At 36.5% G+C, this 21,656-nt stretch overlaps 1 protein-coding gene across 8 annotated transcripts in view; it reads left to right on the forward strand.

The window, feature by feature from the left end:
• Positions 1-9,590: 9,590 nt before the first annotated feature.
• The window catches only part of MARK1 (microtubule affinity regulating kinase 1), a 130,389-nt gene continuing 118,323 nt past the window's right edge, over positions 9,591-21,656 (forward strand). For all 8 annotated transcript variants that reach the window (XM_031937393.1, XM_031937396.1, XM_031937394.1 and 5 more), the window contains exon 1: positions 9,591-9,857. In XM_031937393.1, the coding sequence (XP_031793253.1) occupies positions 9,807-9,857 (51 nt within the window). In that variant the 5' untranslated portion in view covers positions 9,591-9,806. The remainder of the gene's footprint in view (positions 9,858-21,656) is intronic.

Here is a 21,656-nt window from a genome sequence, read left to right on the forward strand (position 1 = left end):
CCCATGTTAATGGATTTATGTATATCTGTTTCAAGTGAGACCCTTCAGAAACCCACTAATCTGGTTTGATTCCCCATTTTCCTTTGGTTTTCATCTCCCTTCTTGAGACATCAGGGAGGGTGTAATCACCTCTTTTTGGTGTTTTCACCCCTTTTTTGAGAAGTCAGGGAAGATGTGATCACCTTATGTTCTAAAAACAAAAGAAAGCAGATGTTATGGGCCAGAACTCTGAAACAAGAATTCTTAAAAGGTGTTAAGTCAGTGGAATTGATGATATAATGGCTATGTAGTTTAGCATGGTGATAAATAGTTCTCTAAGTTCACTATGATTGATTTAATCTTATAACAAATAATGGTTTCCTAGTGATATAATGACTGGTTTATACTCAGTGTAGAGCATATAAGCTGGTACTCAGAGCCAAAGAAGACAAGCGGATTGGAATGGGAGCTCAAATTCTTGGACAAGGAGAGACAGATTCATCCCATCTCATGTGGTCTTGATGGTAAGGCTCTTCTCCTTAGCTTCTCCACTGAAACCAAGGGTCCGGAAGGCCTCTAAGAAAGCTAGCCCAGGCCTCAGGAGAAGAGCAAGAACATTACATGGAGATGAGGAAGGATTGTTCTAAGGACAGACAGTACAAAAACATAAAGATGGAAGATAGAATGTGTTGTGTTTGAGAAACAAAACCATATTGACTGGACTGCCCTGTGCACAGAAGGGAATAATGTGGTGTAGTATAAATTGGAATCAAGTTGAGAAAGCTTTTAAATGCCAAAAGGAAGAGAATGCATTTAATCCAAGAATTAATAAGGAACTACTAGATTTTTTTTTTAAGTAATGGATTGACATTGTCAAGCCCATGCTTTAGAAAAATTAATTTGATAATTCTGTAGAGGATAGATTGGAAAAACTTGAGGAAGGGCAACCAGTTAGAAAGTTATTGTAATAGTCCAAGTCAGAAGTGATAAATGTTTGAAACAGGATTATGGCTACTGATTTGATATGGGCAGAGAGGAGGGTAAGGTTGAAGATGACCCTGAGATTGTGAATCTCAGTGCCTAGAAAAATGGTGTCTTCTTTCAATAAAACAGCTAAGTTTATTTTATAACCAAGGGTTCTGATAAAGATCTCTTTTCTAAAACATATAGAGAATTGACCCAAATTTATTAGAATACAAGCCATTCTCCAATTGATAAATGGTCAAAGTATATGAACGGATAATTTTCAGATGAAGAAATTAAAACCATTTCTACTCATATGAAAAAATTCTCCAAATCACTATTGATCAGAGAAATGCAAATTGAGACAATTCTGAGGTACCACTACATACCTGTCAGATTGGCTAAGATGACAGGAAAAGATAATGATGAATGTTGGAGGGAATGTGGAAAAACTGAGACACTGATACATTGATGGTGGAGTTGTGAATTGATTCAACTATCCTGGAGAGCAATTTGGAACTGTGCCCAAAGGGTTATCAAATTGTGCATATCTTTTAGCAATATCTAAACATAGCAATGTCTCTACTAGAGAAATTGTATTGCAGAGATCATAAAAAAGAGAAAAGGACATATGTGCAAAAATGTTTGTGGCAGCCCTTTTTGTAGTGGCAAGAAACTAGAAACTGAGTGATGCTCTTTAGTTGGGGAATAGCTGAATAAGTTATGGTATGTGAATGTAATGGAATATTATTGTTCTATAAGAAATGATCAGCAGAATGATTTCAGAAAGATGTAGAGAGACTGACATGAACTAATGCTAAGTGAAGTGAGTAGAACCAAGAGAACACTGTTCATAGCAACCACAAGATTACATTATGATCAACTCTGATCAATGAGATGATTCAGGCCGATTCTAATAAATGTGTTGGAGAGAGCTATCTATATCCAGAGAGAGGACTGTGGGGACTGACTGTGGATCGTAACATAGTATTTTCACCTTTTTTTGCTGTTGTTTGCTTGCTTTTTTTCCTTTCCCATTTTTTTCTTTCTGGTCTGATTTTTCTTGTACAGCATGATAAATGTGGAAATACACTTAGAATAATTGCACATCTTTAACCTATGTTGGATTACTTGCTGTCTGGGAGGAGGCTGAAGGAAAGGGAGGGAGAAAAATTTGGAACACAAGATTTTGCAGGGATGGATGTTGAAAACCATCTTTGCATGTATTTTGAAAATAAAAAGTTATTATTAAAAAATTTTAAATCGGGAAATTTACAGGTGGGGTGGGATTTGGAGGTGAGGAAGATAAATAATAAATTCTGTTTTGAACATGTAAAATCTGAGGACATTCAGTTCAAAATGTCAAATAGGTACTTAGTGATATAGGACCAAAATTTAGGAAAGAGACTATGTTTAATCTTAGTCTTTTATTTATTTATTTATTAGGGATTCATTTATATAAAAATGACAAACCCATGGGAATTATGAATTCACCAACTGAAAAAAAAACACAAAAAGGAAAAAAGAAGGACTAGGACAAAGCTTTAGGGTATATGCATAGGTAAGGGGTGATATAGATGATGATCTAGCAATTATGCAATCCATGAAACTGAGACTTAGTCATAAGGAGGAGGGTTTTTTTGTCACTTTTTTTTTTTTTGCACTCTAAGATAACAAAGGAAGCACTAGCATTATAAAATTAAAGGATGAAATATATAAATGTATTTTGTCTTGGTCTTCGTGTCTGCCACCACTTAGAGATAGCTGTTGCCATGCTGATCAGTGTGGGAGGGAGTATATAACTACAGCAAATTTAGGCGCTCAAATGTGGATCTGGCCTCACGTGGCCAGGCAGAAAGACATGAAAACAGAGTGGAGCAAACTAAGAAAAAGCTTTATTGACTGTGAACTTGTTTATATCAGTATGGAGCCTCAGCAGTCTGATCCCAGACTATCATTCTTCACCTCTTTAAGGCTTGTTCTTATTTTCAGTGATTTACTGATTCTACTTCTATTCCCAATACCTCTATCTACCTAGAGCCTCTTAGCTCATCAGATTATCCTTCTGTATAGACATCTTCTGTTTGTGACCATCCCTTAGCCTGATACACTTCAAAGTCCTTGTAATGGACTTTGACCATTTAAGCATATGAAACATCTGATCCCCAGCCTTGGACAAGCAGGTATCCCAGAAGGCCAGGTTGCTATTCCTCCTGAGATCCTTTTCAAACTCATCAATTGTAAATTTATAATAACATTGATAAGTGACATTAACTTACCATGACAATAAGCATTTTTTGCCAAATTGAAGTGGAAGCAAGCAATAGACATAGACAAAAGGAAAGGATACTTACAGGAGCCAGATTGTCATAGGGGTTTGGCTAAGGTACCAGAGAGGGAAGCATTTAATACAGTCAATCAATCAGTCAATCCTAAATGCACTGGATATGAGGGCAGCTAGGTGTGATAGTGTTTAGTGCACTGGGCCTAGAGTCAGGAAAACATCTTCTAAATTCAAGTCTAGCCCCAGACATTAACTAGCTGTGTGATTCTGTGCAAGTCACTTAACCCTGTTTATCTCAGTTTCCCCCTCATTATGAAATGAGCTAGAAGAGCAGTAGCAAACTACTCCATCATGTTTATCAAGAAATAACATATAAGGTAATATGTTGATTAAGCCCTAGTTTCTACTCCTAGTACCATGTATGTGAAATTTTAACACATTTACTCATGAGCATAATGATTTGTGGAGAAAGTAAAACATTTTACTTAAGTCAGTGATTAGTCTTGACAATAAAAACGTAAACTGTTCCCCCTATTAATTACTTATAGAAACAGAATCTACTGTTATTTCCTTCTGGATCTTAGCTCTTGTTTATTCTTTAGTCTGAATATTTCCATTACTATATAGAAGAAACAGTTAATTATCTCCTCGGAAATTTTAGCACTTATCTAGTGTTACTTTCTTGGCCATCAATTAAATAGTCTAGTGATACCTTTTAAATTATTGTTTAATATTTTATACATTTATGTCTTGTCTTTCAGTTGGATGGATAAGAAACATATTTTCCATAGCACCCACTACATTGTCTTTCAAAGAGGTGATGCTCAATTATTTGATTATGTTACAGCTACAACAAATTAATCACAAAGTTGTTTAATAAAAAGCTAATTAATAGGGAGCCTAGAGACTGTTGCATATTAAGTACTTTATAAATGCTTCTCAATGGAGTAACTGAGAAATAACCAATAGGCAATCTATGTGCTCTATAGGTATTTATGTATACAACTCAACATATTGGGAAGAATCTCTGTAGAGAACTTATTATGGGAGAATCTAGACAATATGAACTCCTTGAGAATATTTATCTTTGTATTGTTAGGACTAAGTATATAGCAAGTATTTAATAAATGCTTATTTACTGACAAAACTCACATAAGATGAGAATTCCTAATTGAGCTGCAGTCTGAAGAGAGTATACATGAGGATCTGTGCCCAGTTGAGTGAAACCTACATATAATGGTACTTTGTTTCTCTAGTATCTTGCCACAGCAACTCAAGTATGGAAGATTCATCTATTCATCTGTTAAACATATATCATACTTACTGCATTCAATGCACTGTGATAATCAATATAAAAAAAATTATTAAGTCTCTGAATCTAGCAGCCAACAGATACATTAAAAAAAAAAAACAAAGCAACTGATTTAGGAAATAAAAATAAGCTTAACTTTCTGAATGTCACATTTGGTATGTGCATACAATTGGGAAGAAACCATAGCAATCTGGTACCAGTTATCTGATTTTAGATATGTGAAATCTGTATGTATTTGGCTTTTAAACAACAAGATTATGGAAGTTAATTACTTCAGATCCTTCTCTGTAATACTGGTACATTTCTTGGTAAATGTTGCCAATGTATTCTCCCTATTACATAATTCTGTTAATATTAGTTCTCTTTTCAAAAATTTCCAGTGATTTTCTATTACTTTCAGGATAGACTACAAACTCCTTATTTTGTCATTCAAGGCCTTTAATAGTTTGTCTCTAAAGTTATTTCATACTACTCTACTTCATACTCAATTTCAGCCATGTAAAATTAGTGGTAATTTCCCGGTCTCTTATTTCAGTGCATTTGTATACATTAATCCCTATCTTTGGAATAGACTCTCTATACATCCTCACATGTTGAAATCCTTTCCTGCTTTCAAGGTCCAATTGAATTGATACCTTTTCCATGAGATCTTACTTGAGTTCCTCTTCCCCTAATACAAATGATTTCTCACAGTTGAAGCATCTGTGAGATTATAGGATCCTAGATTTAGAGCTGGAAGACACCTCGGAGACTGTTTAGTCCCAGATGCTCTCATTTTATAAATGAGGAAATTGAGGCTCAATAAGGTTAAATGACTTTCCTACAGTCACTGACTTTGTAAGTTTGGACTCCTCTTCCTAATGCTAGCTGGTCCTGAAATGAGTTCAAATCCTTCCTCAGACATTTACAAACAACAGTGCACCATCTAAATACCTCTATACTTTATGTTTGATTTCTCCTAAGTACTTTTCTCGTTGTAACTTGTAATTGTTTGTGTATATGTTACATTTACAAACTAGATTCTGAGCTTCTTGAAGGTTAAGAATTGTACCATTTTTCTCCTTTATATTATCAAAGCTTTGTAAATAATGGGTGCATGACATTTTTATTGATTTGAACTGACGACCCCTTTCCATCTCTAAAATCCTCAACTTGGAGTCAATCTGCAGAATGAAATAAAAAGAGTGGAAGCTACAGAAAGTGGTAAATTTTAATTGAATATGAAGGAGGGGACAAAAACTTTTTTTTAAACGATTACTTGCTCAGAAGGAGAATTTGTTATCTCAGGAAGGATAAAGAGTTTCCCTATCTTGGAGAAGACTGCAGAAACTTCAAGTAATACTTCTTGAGGACAGTGAATAAGAGTTTACTATTCCTGCATGGCTAGGATTAGATAATTTCTGATATCCCTTCTAATTTTGAAATTCTAAGAATCTTATACTAAATCCCTCTTCCCAAGAAGAACTTATAGAAAATCCAGTGAAATAAAAAAAATAATAAAGAATTTTTTAAATCCTGAAATTTTTAACCAATGTAATCTTTAAAAATATGTCTTTACTTATTTCTTCAATTATTAGATTACTGGCAATAGTATTATATCTCAAAAGAGGTTTCTAAAATGAACAGACTGAATTTGGTTAATGGACTAAAAGACAACTACTCAAAGCAAGTAAAAATTCATTTTTGGTCATAATTTCATATAGACACAAGAATTTACTATATACTATATAAAGCATAATGGTGATACATCATAGCATCAGAAAAATTGAGAGGATCTTACTTTGTTGAGATATATTGTAATACATATTTAACTAAGAATACTCTATTGTATACATAAGGAAGGCAGGACTCATGTCTGCAAAAAGGAAAGAGGTTCAATAAGTTTTTTTTTAAATCACCTCAATCATGAATTATTAATCCCTTAATGCACACATACATTTTTGCTTCATTAAACATCAAGCACTAAACCATGGAAATAAATGAGGTTTGTTTGGATGTGATTTTTGGACAGATGGAGTTGTTTTTGTAGTATTTTGTTAGAATAATAGAAGGCATGCCTACTTTGAGGATTATGTATCAATATATTAATATTTTACATGTTACTGACATGCTTGTTATATATTTGTATTTTAGCTGTATGCTATTATCTGTCATTTAACTTTTACTGAGTGCCAACAACATGAGCAGTACAGTGCTGCTTATTTACCCAAATGAACTTTAACATTTACACATTGGTCTGTGAAGCCATGTGGTCTAGGGAACTGAGAACTGAAAACCTGGATTCCAGTCCCAGTTCTGCTTGTAATTAGCTCTACTGCCTTGTACTGTGTCGTGAATCTTGTCTAGGGCAAGATATCAATTAGTGCCACTACTGCCAGCTGTCTGCTTTGTAGCCTGGCATGCTTCTGTACGCTTGGACAAATCACTGGAACTCTATGCCTCTCAGTTCTCTCATTTGGACAAAGGAGATAAAAAAAAGTATGTGTCACAGGATTATCATGAGGAGAATCTTTGAAAATTATTAATTTCTTGAATTGGTCATGCACTAAAATTTATTACAAATTCTGAAAATACTAATACAGTTGATACTTGGGTCACTAAGATCATTACACACTTTCCCTATTACTTCCACTTTTTTTGGGGGGGGGAGGTAAACTTTTTGATTGGGCACCTTTCTCATCGACCAGTGTAACTAAATATGGACCCCTCTGCCTAGCAATGCCAAATCTTCTTGGGGCCCATAAGATGGCCCCATAGAAATGCTATAATAAAAAACTTGTTCTCAGTCTTACATTGTGATTCAGGATATTTTCTTGGGAGTTTCATAAAATAACTTATGTTTGGAATGTGGTGACAGTTAATTATAGGGGTTGAATGACTTTAAATATCTAATTCCCCTTTCATTTGCTTTGTAAATTGGAGAATGGAGTGATTTCAACATAAAATAATTTTTAAAACAGTAATTAACTAATAACTGTCCTTTCTCCCTGATCTTAGGTAGTGTTTGAAATAAATGTAAGATGCAAACATTTTGTTCTTGGGATTTTTGCTATTTACTGGTTTTAGGGCTGGTCAGTTAAGATGATTGAGTCAAATGTTTACTTTTCAGAACTATCCTTCAATGAGTTGGGGGAGAAAATCCTATGCTACCCAAATAGTACCTTCAAATTGGATAAGTTTCATGAAAAGGTCAAGATTTTCAGTATCTTAGAATTCCCAGCACATTTGGGGGGGGAATAAATTTTTTAAAGTAGCCGTATACTCACATATATATTTACACATGTGTATATGTCCACACACGGACATAAGAATTCATGTACAGGCATCACCATATGTACATGTGTGCATGTACACATCCTCCTCAATAAAACACATTTTCAGTTCCCCTTAGCTCCAACTCCTATTCATAACTTAATAGATAAAATGCTATAGTATAGATAAGGAAACTGGGGAATAGCTGAATAAAATGGTAAAATTGTGGAGGGCAAGATATGAGTAAACTTTATCAACTAATCTAATATTATAGACAAATATGGCTGCAGTGAAGTATGAGTCTTGGGGAAGATACATTGTGTTCTCCTGGGGGGTTTAATTAAGAGTAGATTAATGGAAGGCTGAAGTGGGTCAATCACCTTGATGAATTGTGAAAAAAAGTTGGAGACAAGCTTCCTCTCTCTTTGAACGTGCTTCTAATGACAATCGTTTCCTAGGAAGTGGTGACTGGCAAATGTAAATGTTGTGACACCCCCAAAGGTACAAAGGTATGTATTTTAAGTGAGTCAGCTAAGTCCTTTCTGTACCCCAAACCCAGAAAAATTTGAATCATTCAACATCTTTTTATCCCAGTTCCCTGAAGTGCCAAAATCTCTCTTTGAAGGCTCTTGATAGACCTTTGCAGCTACTCCTCTGTCCGCTTCTTAAGATGGTGTAGGATAGAATGAGTCATGATAGAATCCGGAGAGGAGATAGAGAGCAATATAGTCTGTGTGTGGATACTCCAATAGAAGAGAGGAAAAAGGGGGAAGAGCATCATCATTTGGTGAGACGTACTATCTGTAAATACTGTATCTCAATACAGCACTTAACTAAGAATATGGTGAGAAAGGTGAGAAAGAAATGGTGAAAGATGAATAGAGAATAGAATTAGAGCAACGCTGGGGGAGGGGGAAGAGATTTATTGTGTTTATTTTTAAAAAGACCCGTAAGTATCCCCTTTGCACAAAGAAAGTCATTTAATTCCACTTAACGCCGAAGGAACAAAAGGGACTAGAGGTGCCTCGACTACTTTTTGCCCTGCATTGGGGTAAGGACCAAAAATAAACTGTGAAGTGGACTTGACGAGAGGAGGAGGAGGAGGTGGGGCCGATTGGGGGGTAAAGGAGAGGAGGAGGAGGAGGGGGAGGAGGGGGGAGAGGGAGGAGGGGGGAGAGGAGGAGGCTCCGCATGCCTAATGAGGGAATGAATGGAGGCGCCCCCCGCCCCCACCCCCGGCTGGCGCCCGCCCACCCGGCGGCGGCAGCGGCCAAATGCCTCTTCGCTGTGCGTGCTGCGCCCGCCAGCCCGGATCCAAGGGGAGGCTGCTCGGCGGTGTCGCTCCTCACTGCTGAGCTGAGCGCCCGATACAGGGAGCCCGCTCGGGCCGGGTGCGCTTGGATGCCCGGCACGGCCCGGCGCCGCGCACCTGAGGAGACCAGCGGAGAGCGAGCAGGGGGCGGGGACGGCGGCGACAGGAGGAGGAGGAAGGAGCGGAATACGCGGCGGCGGCGGCGGCGGCGGCGGGACGTGCTGACCGCCCGGGCCGGGGCTGTCCTCTCCTCGGGCTGCCCCCTCCTCCGGGGCTCAAGCTTCGCCCCGCCTGCTGGGATTTGAGGCTCGAACATCACCCAGGACTCGGAGAGCTTAGCGGGACCTGCCATCCATCCCTTCTCCATCCTCTCCTCCCTCCCCGCTTCTGACACCCGCCCTCCTCCTTCCGTCCTCCCTCCTCTCCCCCCTCCCGCCCGCTCATCGCCGTCGCTCTCCTTTCCCGGCGCCGCGGGGAGCGGGTTCTCCCCCCCTCCGCTCCCTCGTCCTCGTCCTCGTCCTCCCTTTCCCCCGCCCGCTCGGGCCCGCGCACTGCAGGCCGGCCCGCTCCCCGCCCGCCTCCGACCGGGGCCTTCCCGCCCCCTCCAGTCCGGCCCGCCCCCCGCGCTCCCCGCCTCCCCTCCTCCCTGGCTGGGCGGCCGAGACCCGGGAGCGACCCCGCGGCAGTCGCCGCGCCCGCACAAAATGTCTGCCCGGACGCCATTGCCGACCGTGAACGAGCGGGACGCGGAGAATGTGAGTAAAGCGGCGCGTCCCCCCCTCCCCCAGGGCCGCGCCCGCCGCGCCTCCCCCCCACCCCCCGCCCGGCCGGGCCCGGCCTGCGGGAGCCGGAGCCGGGAGCCGGAGCCGGGAGCCGGCGGTCCTCATCCTCCTCCCAGCTCGGGGCCGGGGGGCGGACAGAAAGGGGGGTGGTGGCTATGGATCCCCTCCCCCATCGGAGCCGGGGGCCGGATCCGCGTTCTTAATGGAGTCGGGGAGGGGGCGAGGAGATGGCAGGCTCGTCTTGCCGAGAAGAAGACGCTCCGAGGCCGGCTTTATTTATGCCTCTGCATCCGTACGCACGAGCTCCGGCTTCCCCGCGGCACACCCCGCCGCTGCTGCGCTCTCTGGCGCGCCCCCATCCTTCCCTCTGGGACCCTCTCTTGTCTCCCTCCTCCGCCCCCCTTGCATCGCCCCGTGACTTTGCTTTTTGCAACATTGTATCTTTACTTTTTTATTCGGGGAAGGGGAGAAGAGCCCAGTCCAGAGTGGAGGGGTGGACGCGGGAAGTGTGTCTATCTGTGCGTTTATATTTACCCAGCTATGAATGGGGTGGTTGGACTGACATTTTCCAAAAACCCCAGCTTCTTTGGCCTGGGATTAGGACAGGAGCTTTTAAAGCCTTATAAAGCCAACAGCGCTTTCTTTTCAAGTTAGTAGTGATGATTCTGGGCAGGTTTTACTTTAAATATCTCTTCCTCTAGTATGTCACAAGGGTGCGGGTCAGGGAGGGGAAAGGTTTTCAGTTGTCACTTCTGTGCCTTTTAACAAATAGCTCTCAGGAATATTTATGAAGATGCAGTCTTCTCAGAGCATTTAAATTTTTAAACACCCCAAAGAATCTTGTTAAAATAGTAATGTTTCTTAAAAAGATTCATATTCTCTCAAGGTTTTGATCGAAACGAGAAGAACCCAAAAACTAATTTTGGCATTTAAATGGGGCTCTTTCCTTGATTCTTTGCTTGTTTCAGGAGAATAAAAAGTCTTTATCTGCTTTCTAAAGGCTTTGATAGTCTGGTTAACAAGTTGATACTTCACAGCTCTTAAATTTTGAACAACTTAATACATTCAAGTTCGTTTTTGTAGCTCTTGGGTAGGGTTATAGATTTTCGAGCCTGATCGTTTGAAGTATATAAACATGTTACAATGGAGAAATTTCAGCAAAATAACATTTAGACGTCACATTAGTGACTATAAATCGCAAGAATTTTTGTTCTTGATTCAAATCTGGGAGAACAAAAATATTACGGAGCCACTGATAGATTAAGAATTGTGATTTAAGAAATTACATCATTAGTGACTTTATATATAATGGAGAGTCGGTTTTAAATCAAAGTAAGCCATAAGGATAGAGGGGGAAAGGTCTCATTTGTTAGTAGAGATTAGTTGTAAAGCATAGCTGCATCCAAAATACTTAGACACTTCTTCATTATTGATGTTTGTGAACAGAAGGTAAGATAGAATGAATAGTATATTTTTATATCTGTTAATTTTCTTTTGAAGGTAATGATTTCCTCTTAGTGTTTGAGCATATTTTTTCTATATCTTTCTTAAAAGAATCAACATTGAGTGTCTATCACTCAGTACAGAATGTAGTATTATGTATAAAGGCTTGGTAAAAAATATTTTAAAATTAAGCAAGAATTAATGCCAATTGTATGAATATGTTTTAAGTCAAGGATAATTTCAAACTGTGTAAGTCCATAGTACCTTTGGTAGCTACGGGGATGCGGAGACAAAGCGAAGCAGTTTCTGCCCTCCAGAAGTGCACATTTTTAGGAGAAGTCAATTTTGCATGTATAGATGTATGCAAAGCAGATAACCTTGGGAGGGGTAAGTAGTAGAATCTGAGGAACCAGAAGAGGCCTCCTCTTAAAGGTAGCGATTCCAGCTGATTTATGAAGGAAACCAGAGATTGCAAGTGACAAAGGAGAGAGAAGGAATATTCCAGACATAGGAGACAGCTACAGCAATGTCAAGGACAGGGGAGATGAAAATTGTATTCATAAGTGATGTCTGAGGAATCATACATAGCCTGTAGAGTTACTGGAGTGAGGGAGTGAGATATAAAAAAAAATCTTAAAAGGTATCTGATTAAAAGTAGTTGCTGAAAAATTACTCATTTGAAATTAATCTAGTTGAAAATTGTGAATAGTTTTTGTGAATAGTTCTCTTGATCTGGATTTTCAAGTTATCATTCTAGATATAATTGATTTTCCTTACTTCTCTGATTTTCTCATATCTCTAAACTCAGTTACTGAACATTAAATCACACTACTTGTTCCCTTAGGATTATTCCCTTAATTTAGTAAATTGATTTCAATTAAAGAAGAGTAAACCTGCTAGTCCCTCACTCCTCCTACTAACATGTATTTTACCAGAAGGCTACTAGGTGGCATAACGGATAGACTTGGACTTGGAGAGAAGATAACCTGGGTTCAAATTATTTCTTTGACACTTGCTAGCTATGTGACCATGGGCAAATCACTTAACCTCTCTCCAACTGAGTTTCCTCATCTGTAAAATGGGGGTTATATCTACTTTCCAAGTTTTTTGTGAGGATAAGTTAGATTACATGTATACACATATGTATATATATATATATAATACTCAGATTAAGTATGTGATAAGCTTTCTTCAGTGGTCTCAGCTGATATTAGAGGTTACTTATAAAGTAGAATAAATGGCATGCAAACCAGTTTTAGGCATGATTGTTATTTATGTTGTATATATGTTAAATCTATTTAATGTGTGTACAAACATTTCCCTCACAGAATATAAAGTGCTTGAGAACAAGTTTGTTGCTATCTCTCTTTTTTATCTTTACATCCCCAATACCTTGAAGATTGTACACTTAATAGATTCTTGTCAGTTGATTTTTTTTTTTTTTTTTTTTTTTTTTTTGAGGCAAAGAGGGTTAAGCAACTTGCCTAGAGATACACAGTTAGTAAGTGTCTGGGACTGAATTTGAACTCAGGACCTCTGGATTCTAGAACAAGTGATCTATCCATGGTTCTCCATTTGATTCATTCTTACCATTAGAAATTTACAATTTAGTTGTGAGAAAGACAAGGCCAGTAGACCAAAACAGTTAGTGGATAATACTAGAACATTTTTCATTTTCTCTCTCTTTTTTTTTTAAATCAAAGTTTTTTATTTTTCAAAACATATATGTGGATAATTCTTCATCATTAGCCCTTGCAAAACCTTGTATTCCAATTTTCCTCCTCTTCCCCCATGCCCTCCCCTAGATGGCAAGTAGTCCAATATACGTTAAACATGGTAGAAATATATGTTAAATCCAATATATGTATACATATTTATACAATTATCGTGCTGCACAAGAAAAAAAAGCAAAATAAAATGCAAGCAAATTGAGTGTGGACCTCAACATAGCAAAGAGTGAAAATGCTATATTGTGGTCCACACTCAGTTCCCACAATCTTCTCTCTGGATGTAGATGGCTCTCAATCACTACACAATTGGAACTGGTTTGAATCATCTCGTTGAAGAGAGCCATGTCCATCAGAATTGATCATCATATAATCTTGTTGTTGCCATGTATAATGATCTTTTAATTCTGCTCATTTCACTTAGCATCAGGTCATGTAAATCTCTCCAGGCCTCTCTGATATCATCCTGTTGTTTGTTTCTTACAGAACAGTAATATTCCATAACATTCATATATCATAACTTATTCAGCCATTCTCCAATTGTTGAGGATCCATTCAGTTTCCAGTTTCTGGCCACTACAGAGAGGGCTGCCACAAACATTTTTTGCACATGTGGGTCTCTCTCTTTCCCTCCTTTAAGATCTCTTTGGGATATAAGCCCAGTAGTAACACTGCTGGATCAAAGGGTATGTACAGTTTGATAACTTTTTGAGCATAGTTCCAAATTGCTCTCCAGAATGGCTGGATCTGTAGAACATGTAACTTAAGCACTATAGAATGTGAGGAATTATTATGAGGATTATTAAATGAACTTGTCTTATATTTTCTGTTCCCCAATAACTGATAGCAAACATACTTCCTTCATACCTATAGCTTCGTTGAGCTAGAACAGCAAGTTAATTTGGCTAAACATGTTAATATTGCCATAATTAATCAAACTTGCCTCTTCACTACTAGTTTTTACTTGAAACAAAAGCATTTTTCCAAATAATTCATAGAAATTTTCCTGTAATATGAATAAGCATTAGAAAAATCAATAACCAAAAAAAGAAAACCTTTTCCCCTTAACCACTGGGAAGACTAAGGTCAGTAACATGAACACTCTACCACATTTTCAGCATAAAAAATTACATTTGTAGATATGTGTATGAGTGAGATTTTTACAATGTGCATCCTTTTGAACCTAATAAAATTGAGAGAATTTTTTTCTCTTTGGGAACAGTGTGTATATACTTTTCAAAGAATATTTAGTTTAAGATCCTATGTACATATTCTCTAAATGATGAAATACAATTGTCATAACGGATTTCTCAGCTGGTGAAACACTTAATTTAATATTAAGTAATTTTAAAAAGAGGTTGTACATAATAGAACTCAGCTATGCAAAATATTTTATTTTACTAAGTTGGGTGTTTTTACAATGAATATTTCAAAAATTTTTTTTCTGTTTGTCAATTCAGGAACAATTATCCCAATTCCTATAGGGTTAGTAAAATTGTATATTACTAGTTTAAAATTTAAAAAAAATTGAAGCATTTAAAAAAAACTTTTAGTAATACTCATTTTATATATCTGAGACACTTTTTACGTATGGTCAAGACTAGGAAAACTGACTAGGATACTTTTGGAGAAGCTTTAAAACATATTTGTATTGGGTTCCTGGAGACTATTTGCCATTTTTTTATCCATATATTTTATCCGTAGTTGGTATATGGAACTTACCACTGAAGGGTCAAGTAAATGAGGAGGTAATTTATTTAGTACATGTATAATATAGTAGAAAATTATTCAATAGCAGTACTACCTGTACATCATTCATCTCTCAATTTATGATTTTAAAAAACAAAAATGCTCCATGCTATTTCCATATAGAAGTAGACATCATGCTATACTAATTCCCATCCATATTTTTGTCTGAGCTGTTCTTTACCTCTGAACCTCATATGTAAATCCTACTCTGTTTGAGATTTAGCTCAATTTTCACATCTTCTACCAAGCCTTCATCTATAAGCATTTAATTAAGTGCAAAGTAGGAATACAAAAATAAACCCAAAACAGCCCTTCCATCAAGAAGCTTATGTCTCCATGGGCAATATGTATATACACACACACACACACACACACACTCACAAGCAATTATGTATATGTGTGTTTACAGAAATATAAATATAGGTATATACACAGTAGGTTCTAGATCACTTCAGGAGGAAGTACTGGTAACTGGTAGTAAGAATGAAGAATTGAGATGGGATGACTGGAAAAATGAAGTGTTTCAGTAAATCCCATTTTGAATTGTCTACTATTCTTGTGAAAAGAAAGGAAAAGTATTTTATTTCCCAGGTTCCTAATTTTTCCCTTTGTTTAGTACATTTCTAGTTTAGAATTTTGGCAGATAATTTGCTGGTCTGTGAATTTATAATATATTTTGTTGTGTAATTTGTAAGAGAGGGTGATGCTTTGATTTTGTAATACTTTTCAGTATAGTCAAATTTGATTTGACAAATTTGGGAAGTGGCAGTTAGTTTTTAAAAAAAAAAATGGTTTAATTAAGTTCTACTTTACAGTGTAGTACAGTACCAAACATGAATCACCATGGTAATTGGTAATCAGGCTTAGAGAAGCTAGAATAAACTGGCAAATCTGAAATTGCCTGCGATCCAATGAATCACATAGAGGTCCCCTTGGGAGACAGCAAGAAATATGATAATGAAGCCAGGTATATATGGATTGGGCAAGAGTTTTCAAATCTTAGGATTTCTAAATTGTTTACCTCTTATGCCCCAATATTTTCTGAAGCCTTTTTTCTCATCATACTTTTAATTTAATTTTATAATGCTGTGTGTGATATAGTGGCAATTCTAGATTTAGATTTCTATCACTGTATCACTCAATTTGATTACTTGTAACATGACTTATGTTTCACTGTTTCCTCTTCTTTAGAATGATGAATGTAGGAAAGAGCCCTGAGCTGAGAATATGGTTATGTTGCTGGGTCCAGCTCTGTGACTATCAAATTATAGGACCTTAGGAAAGTCATTATGTATTTCTTCTACCCTGAAAACATAGGTTTATTCGATCTTGTAGTCCACATTGATTTTTCCATATTGTTAGCATTTTATTATCTATATTTCTCATTTTGATACTAATAGTTACTTCTTTTGTCACTTCAGTAATAGCTCAATGTTCAAATAGCATCTTTTTTGTTCAGAAACTTTGTTACCAAGAATTTAAGCAGAATTGAAATAGCAAGCATTTTACATATGTTATTTTAATTGAGCCCGAAAACCCTGTGAAGTAGTTGTTTCAAATATTATTGTGCCTAATTTAATAATACGGATACTTGGGATCAGCCAGTAACTGTCATGGTCAGTTAGTTAGCATTTACTTAATATCTCCTCTTTGCCAAATACTGGGAGGAAAGTAAAAACAAAGACACTCACAAGGCACTCTGCTTTCAAGAAGCCCTTGGTCTGATTGGGGAAGAGGAGGGGGGAAGGAGGAAGGAAACAGCAGGCAAACAACTATTTACAAACAAAATATATAGACAAGATAAATTGAGGGTAATATCAGAAGAATGGCACCAAGATTAAGTTGGACTGAAAAAGGCTTCTTGGAGAAACTGCGATTTTAATTAAGACTTGAAAGAAATCAGGGAAGCCAGGTGGTAAAGAGAAGGGAGAGAATTCTGGATATGGAACAAGTGAAAACATTGGTAGGAAGATGGAGTGGTGAGTATGAGGAATAGCAAAAGGTCATTGTCCCTTGGGACATAAAGGGGAATAAAATATAAGAAAAGGAAAAAATTGGAAGGAGCCATGCCATGAAAGGCTCTATATGCCAAATAGAGGACTTTCTATTTGATCCTGGAGGCGATAAGCAGTCAGTGGAGTTGATTGAATGAGGGAGAGGGTTGTGTGCCATGTAATCATACCTATATTTTAGGAAGATTAATTGGACAGCTTTAGTGGAGGATAGATTGAAATGGTCACATCATTATTAATAAGCCTCAGAAAAAAGATTTAAATATGGTCTTCCTTTAAGTTTAACACTTGGTGAAATTTTTTTTTTTGACCTCCAGGCTGCTCCAAGAGGAATAAATGGTATTGAAATATTGAATTATAACTAAAATAAAATTTAAATTAAGGCTTTTAATGCTGAGACTGAAAAATAACACGGATTAGTGGATAGTGTTTGGATACCCCCAGCAGCTATTACTGATTGTTAACTCTTCCTCTTCAGTTTGTGCCTTTGCAACCCCCAAGGCTACATTTCCCTTAAAGATCTGCTTATGGTGAAGATCATTGCTTAATTCTCTTCAGGACTAAGCCACTATGAGGTACTCTCTTTTTCTCTCTCATAGTGTCTTCCTTTTGATGGGGTCATTCACTTCGCTCTAGCCGATTCTGGACAATGTTAGATAATGGCTTTCTCCTACCTCATGGAGTACTTCCTTTCTCTTGGTTAATTCCCCAGGAGAACTGTCTTTTTCCTTGCTAACTATAAGCTTTCTCAACTCTTTCATATTTGCCTTTCCTGATGTGCTTATTTTATCTCTTATTTTTGTCTGTAAACTCTTCTAAATAAACCTTTCTTTTGGCAAAGGAGAAAAAAAAAGGAACCTCAGATATCACACAGTCTTCCTCATTTTATAGATAAGGAAACTGAAAACCAGAGAGGTGGTAACTTAACCAGCAAAAGTTAACAAAAGCAAGACTGGAACCCAGGTCTTCTAACACCTTGTCCTGCCACTTTATCTTCCTTCATTTTCTTCAATAATCATTTTGGACTAAGTAGCACTAGTGGATCAATAATTTCATTGCTCCTTCAGTTTTGTGCATGCTTTTTTTCCCTCTTGTTTTAATGATTCGTAACTTGTAAAATTGCCCATAATACAACTTAACAGTTTTAAGAACCCTAATGTATATGTATATATGTATATGTGTGCATGTATCATATGTGTATGTTCATATACTATAATGTACCTTGAAATGTATTTTTTATATGTATTGAAAAAGTGTGTATGTGTGTGCACGTGCGTGCGCGTGAGCACATGTCTCTGAATTTGTCCTAATCCTTCATTTGGCAAAGATGTTTCCTTTTCCAGTTAAGGTTCCTTAGCTTTTCCAGGAGGAAAAAGGAAAGAGGAAAATGATAGCACAAATCTGTCCCTTACTCTCAGAAGATATAAGCTATAGGTCCCAGCAGAAGATCATTTGATCAAAAATCTTAAAAAAAAAAAAGTTTATTTAACATCTCTTGTGTCTTAGACATGTTTTAAATAAATAAATTCTTTGAAGATAGAGACCTTGTTGAGTTTTTTCATCCCTCTCATAGGGTGGTAGTAAGGTAGAGGATGATGGATGTTGAATAAATGCTTAAAATATCACTCTCTATATAGATGCATATCTATATTGGATGTATGTAGATATAAACACACACACACAAATAATAGCTGGTTTACTAAATTAAATTTAAAGTTGTAATAATTGCATTAAAATAAGGGGAAGGGCCTTTAAAAAGTCTTATATTGAGATGAAACTCTAAAAAGAACTAATTTCTTATGACCACCTGAAGTGTTCTGTTTTCTATATGAAATTTTGGGGAATTATTTTAATTTTTTTTTCTTGGTTTATTTATACTTTTATTAGGTTTCTTTTCATAGTGTTGACATCAAGATTAAAGTGAGAGTTGGTAACTTTATCTAGAAATCAAGAAACAAAACAAAAATACATTTAAATTGCATCTAGTAATTTAAAGATGAGATTCCTATTTTGCTTTGTATATTGAGATTGATGTGAGATTTGTGAAGCTATGAAGCCAGAGGCCTTTGAGGAATATAAATAACATAACTTGTACATAATTAAAATGTGCATCTTATTAAAATTGCTTTTGAAGTTTGTATAGTTTATTTTTTAATAGAGACTTAAATTTTATTAAAGTTATGTCCTCAAACTTTTGAAATGTAACACTCAATAGTTTCATCTCCAGAAATATTATTAATATTTCTGTAATTTGTAAAGTACCAAGTGTGGTCGTTAGTAAATGTTTACATAACCTTTATCCACAATAATTGGTTTGTTGTTTAGGGTAATAGATTTGGAACTAAAAATGATCTTAGAAGTCTTTTAGTTCATTTTTTTCATTTTAAAGAGAGATTAACTGAGTCCCAAAGGGTAAATCTTATCTATTTTTACACAAGTAAGGGGCAGACTCAGGATTTGTATAGAGGAGTTTATATTTGACCTAAGAATTCTTTATTTCCTGGTCTTTTCACTGTACCATGCTGCCTTTCATTGACATTTTGATTTTCACATAAATTAGTCTGAGAATTTTTAAGTACAAAAATGTCTTTTTATTATGCCAGCCAAGATTTGTAAAACCCATGATTTTCAAAGTTTAAAAAGTTTTTCAAAGTTTATAGACATTAGCTCTTTTTGTATATTCTATAACTTCGAGAAAGAGGTGACAAATAAGGAAATGAAGGCTTAGAGACTTTCTCTACCACTCTTTCCTTTCACAGACAAACACTGAGGAAAAAAGTTATCAGTGATATTCTGATACTTCATTTTCTTTTCCTCTTATTCACTTCTTAGCCTCTTGAAATCTGACTTTTGATACTCATCATTCTATTGAAACTGATCTTTTTAAAGTAACTATTGATATTTTAAAATCTTTTATTTTTTTTAATCTTTAAGCACTTTTTAACTGAAATAGTAAGTTTTTTCAATTAAGAGACATCTTTTTTTTTTTCTTTCATATTATTTTCTTCCCAGAGGAAAAAATAAAAACAAAATTCTATGCATAGTCAAGCAAGACACATTCTGGTACTAATCATTTCAGATTATGGGTCTCGTTCTGTATGCTGAATATAGTAGGATACAGAGCATGTTTTATCACTGGTCTCTGGAATCATGGGTGATCATTGTTCATCATTCTTTGAAAATTATTTGTCTTTATAGTATTGTTAATCATTGTATAATTGTTCTCGTGGTTCTGCTAATTTCCCTTTGTATCAGTTCATATAAGCCTTCTCAGGTTTCTCAGGTAAGACTTGACCCTTTTATCATTCCTCATGGAACAATAATAATATGCTGTTGCATTGATATACCATAATTTGTTTAGCTGTTCTTTTTTTCTTTTTTTTTATAGCTTTTTATTTACGAGTTATATGCATGGGTAATTTTACAGCATTGACAGTTGCCAAACCTTTTGTTCCAATTTTTCCCCTCCTTCCCCCAGATGGCAGGATGACCAATGCATGATAAATATATTAAAGTATAAATTAAATACAAAATAAGTATACATGTCCAAACCATTATTTTGCTGTACAAAAAGAATCGAACTCTGAAATATTGTACAATTAACCTGTGAAGGAAATATAAAAAAAAAAAAAAAATGCAGGCGGGCAAAAATATGTAGATTGGGAATTCAATGTAATGGTTCTTAGTCGTCTCCCAGAGTTCTTTCACTGAGTATTAGCTATTCTTTAATTGATAGAAACTTCTTTAATTTCTATAGCTAATAAACCATGAAAAGAGATGTTAAGGATGGGCTTGATTTTTGTTTTGGGGTGGTTGTTGTTTTTAATATATATATCCTTTTCCTCCTTTATGATCTCTTTGGTATAGGTGAAGTAGTGGTATTACTAGGTCAAAAGGGATGCACTGCTAATGATCTCTTAGTAGCTAAATCCAGTGGCCTTTTATTCACTTGAAGCATTGTTACTGTCAGCTACCCTCTTTTGATTTTCATTCCTGTTCTCTAGATTCTCTTCCTACCTTTCTGATCACTCTTATCAATATCTTACTAAATCTTAATCCATCTGCTTTATCTCCTGATTGTGGGTGAATCCCAAAGTTCTCTCTCCTCTCTCTGTCACCACCCTCTTTATCCTCTTTCCTCTCCTTTCTTTCCTCCATCTTTTTTTTTTTTTTTTTTTGCAATTCTTCCAAACATATTTTCATATTTGTCATGCTGCACAAGAAAAATCAGATCAAAGATGAAAGAAAAAAATGAAAAAAAAAACAAAACAGTAACAACCAAAAAAATGAAAATACCATGCTTCAATCCAAATTTAGTCTCCATAGTTCTTTCTCCCTCCATCACAAGTCTATTGAAATTGCCTTGAATCACCTCATTGTTGAAAAGAGCCAAGTCCTTCAGAGCTGATCATCATAATCTTGTTGCTGTGTACAGTGTTTTCTTGGTTCTACTCACTTAGTATCAGTTCTTGTGAACCTTTCCAGGCTTTTCTGAAATTAACTGGCTCATCATTTCTTATAGAACAATATTCCATTACTTTCATATACTTACTATAACTTATCCAGCCATTCCCCTGCTGATGGGCATGCACTCAATTTACAATTCCTTTCCATGACAAAAAGGACTGTTACAAATATTTTTGCACACGTGAGTCCCTTTTTATGATCTCTTTGGGATACAGTAGAGACACTACTGGATCAAAGGCTTTGCACAGTTTTATAGTCCAGAATGATCAAATCAGTTCACAACTTCACCAACAAAGCATTAATGTTCTAGTTTTACCACATCCCCTCCAGCATTCATTATTTTTTTTTTTTAATCATCTTAGCCAGTCTGAAAG

Source organism: Sarcophilus harrisii, chromosome 4 (genome assembly GCF_902635505.1).
Source record: "Sarcophilus harrisii chromosome 4, mSarHar1.11, whole genome shotgun sequence".
NCBI lineage: Eukaryota > Metazoa > Chordata > Mammalia > Dasyuromorphia > Dasyuridae > Sarcophilus > Sarcophilus harrisii.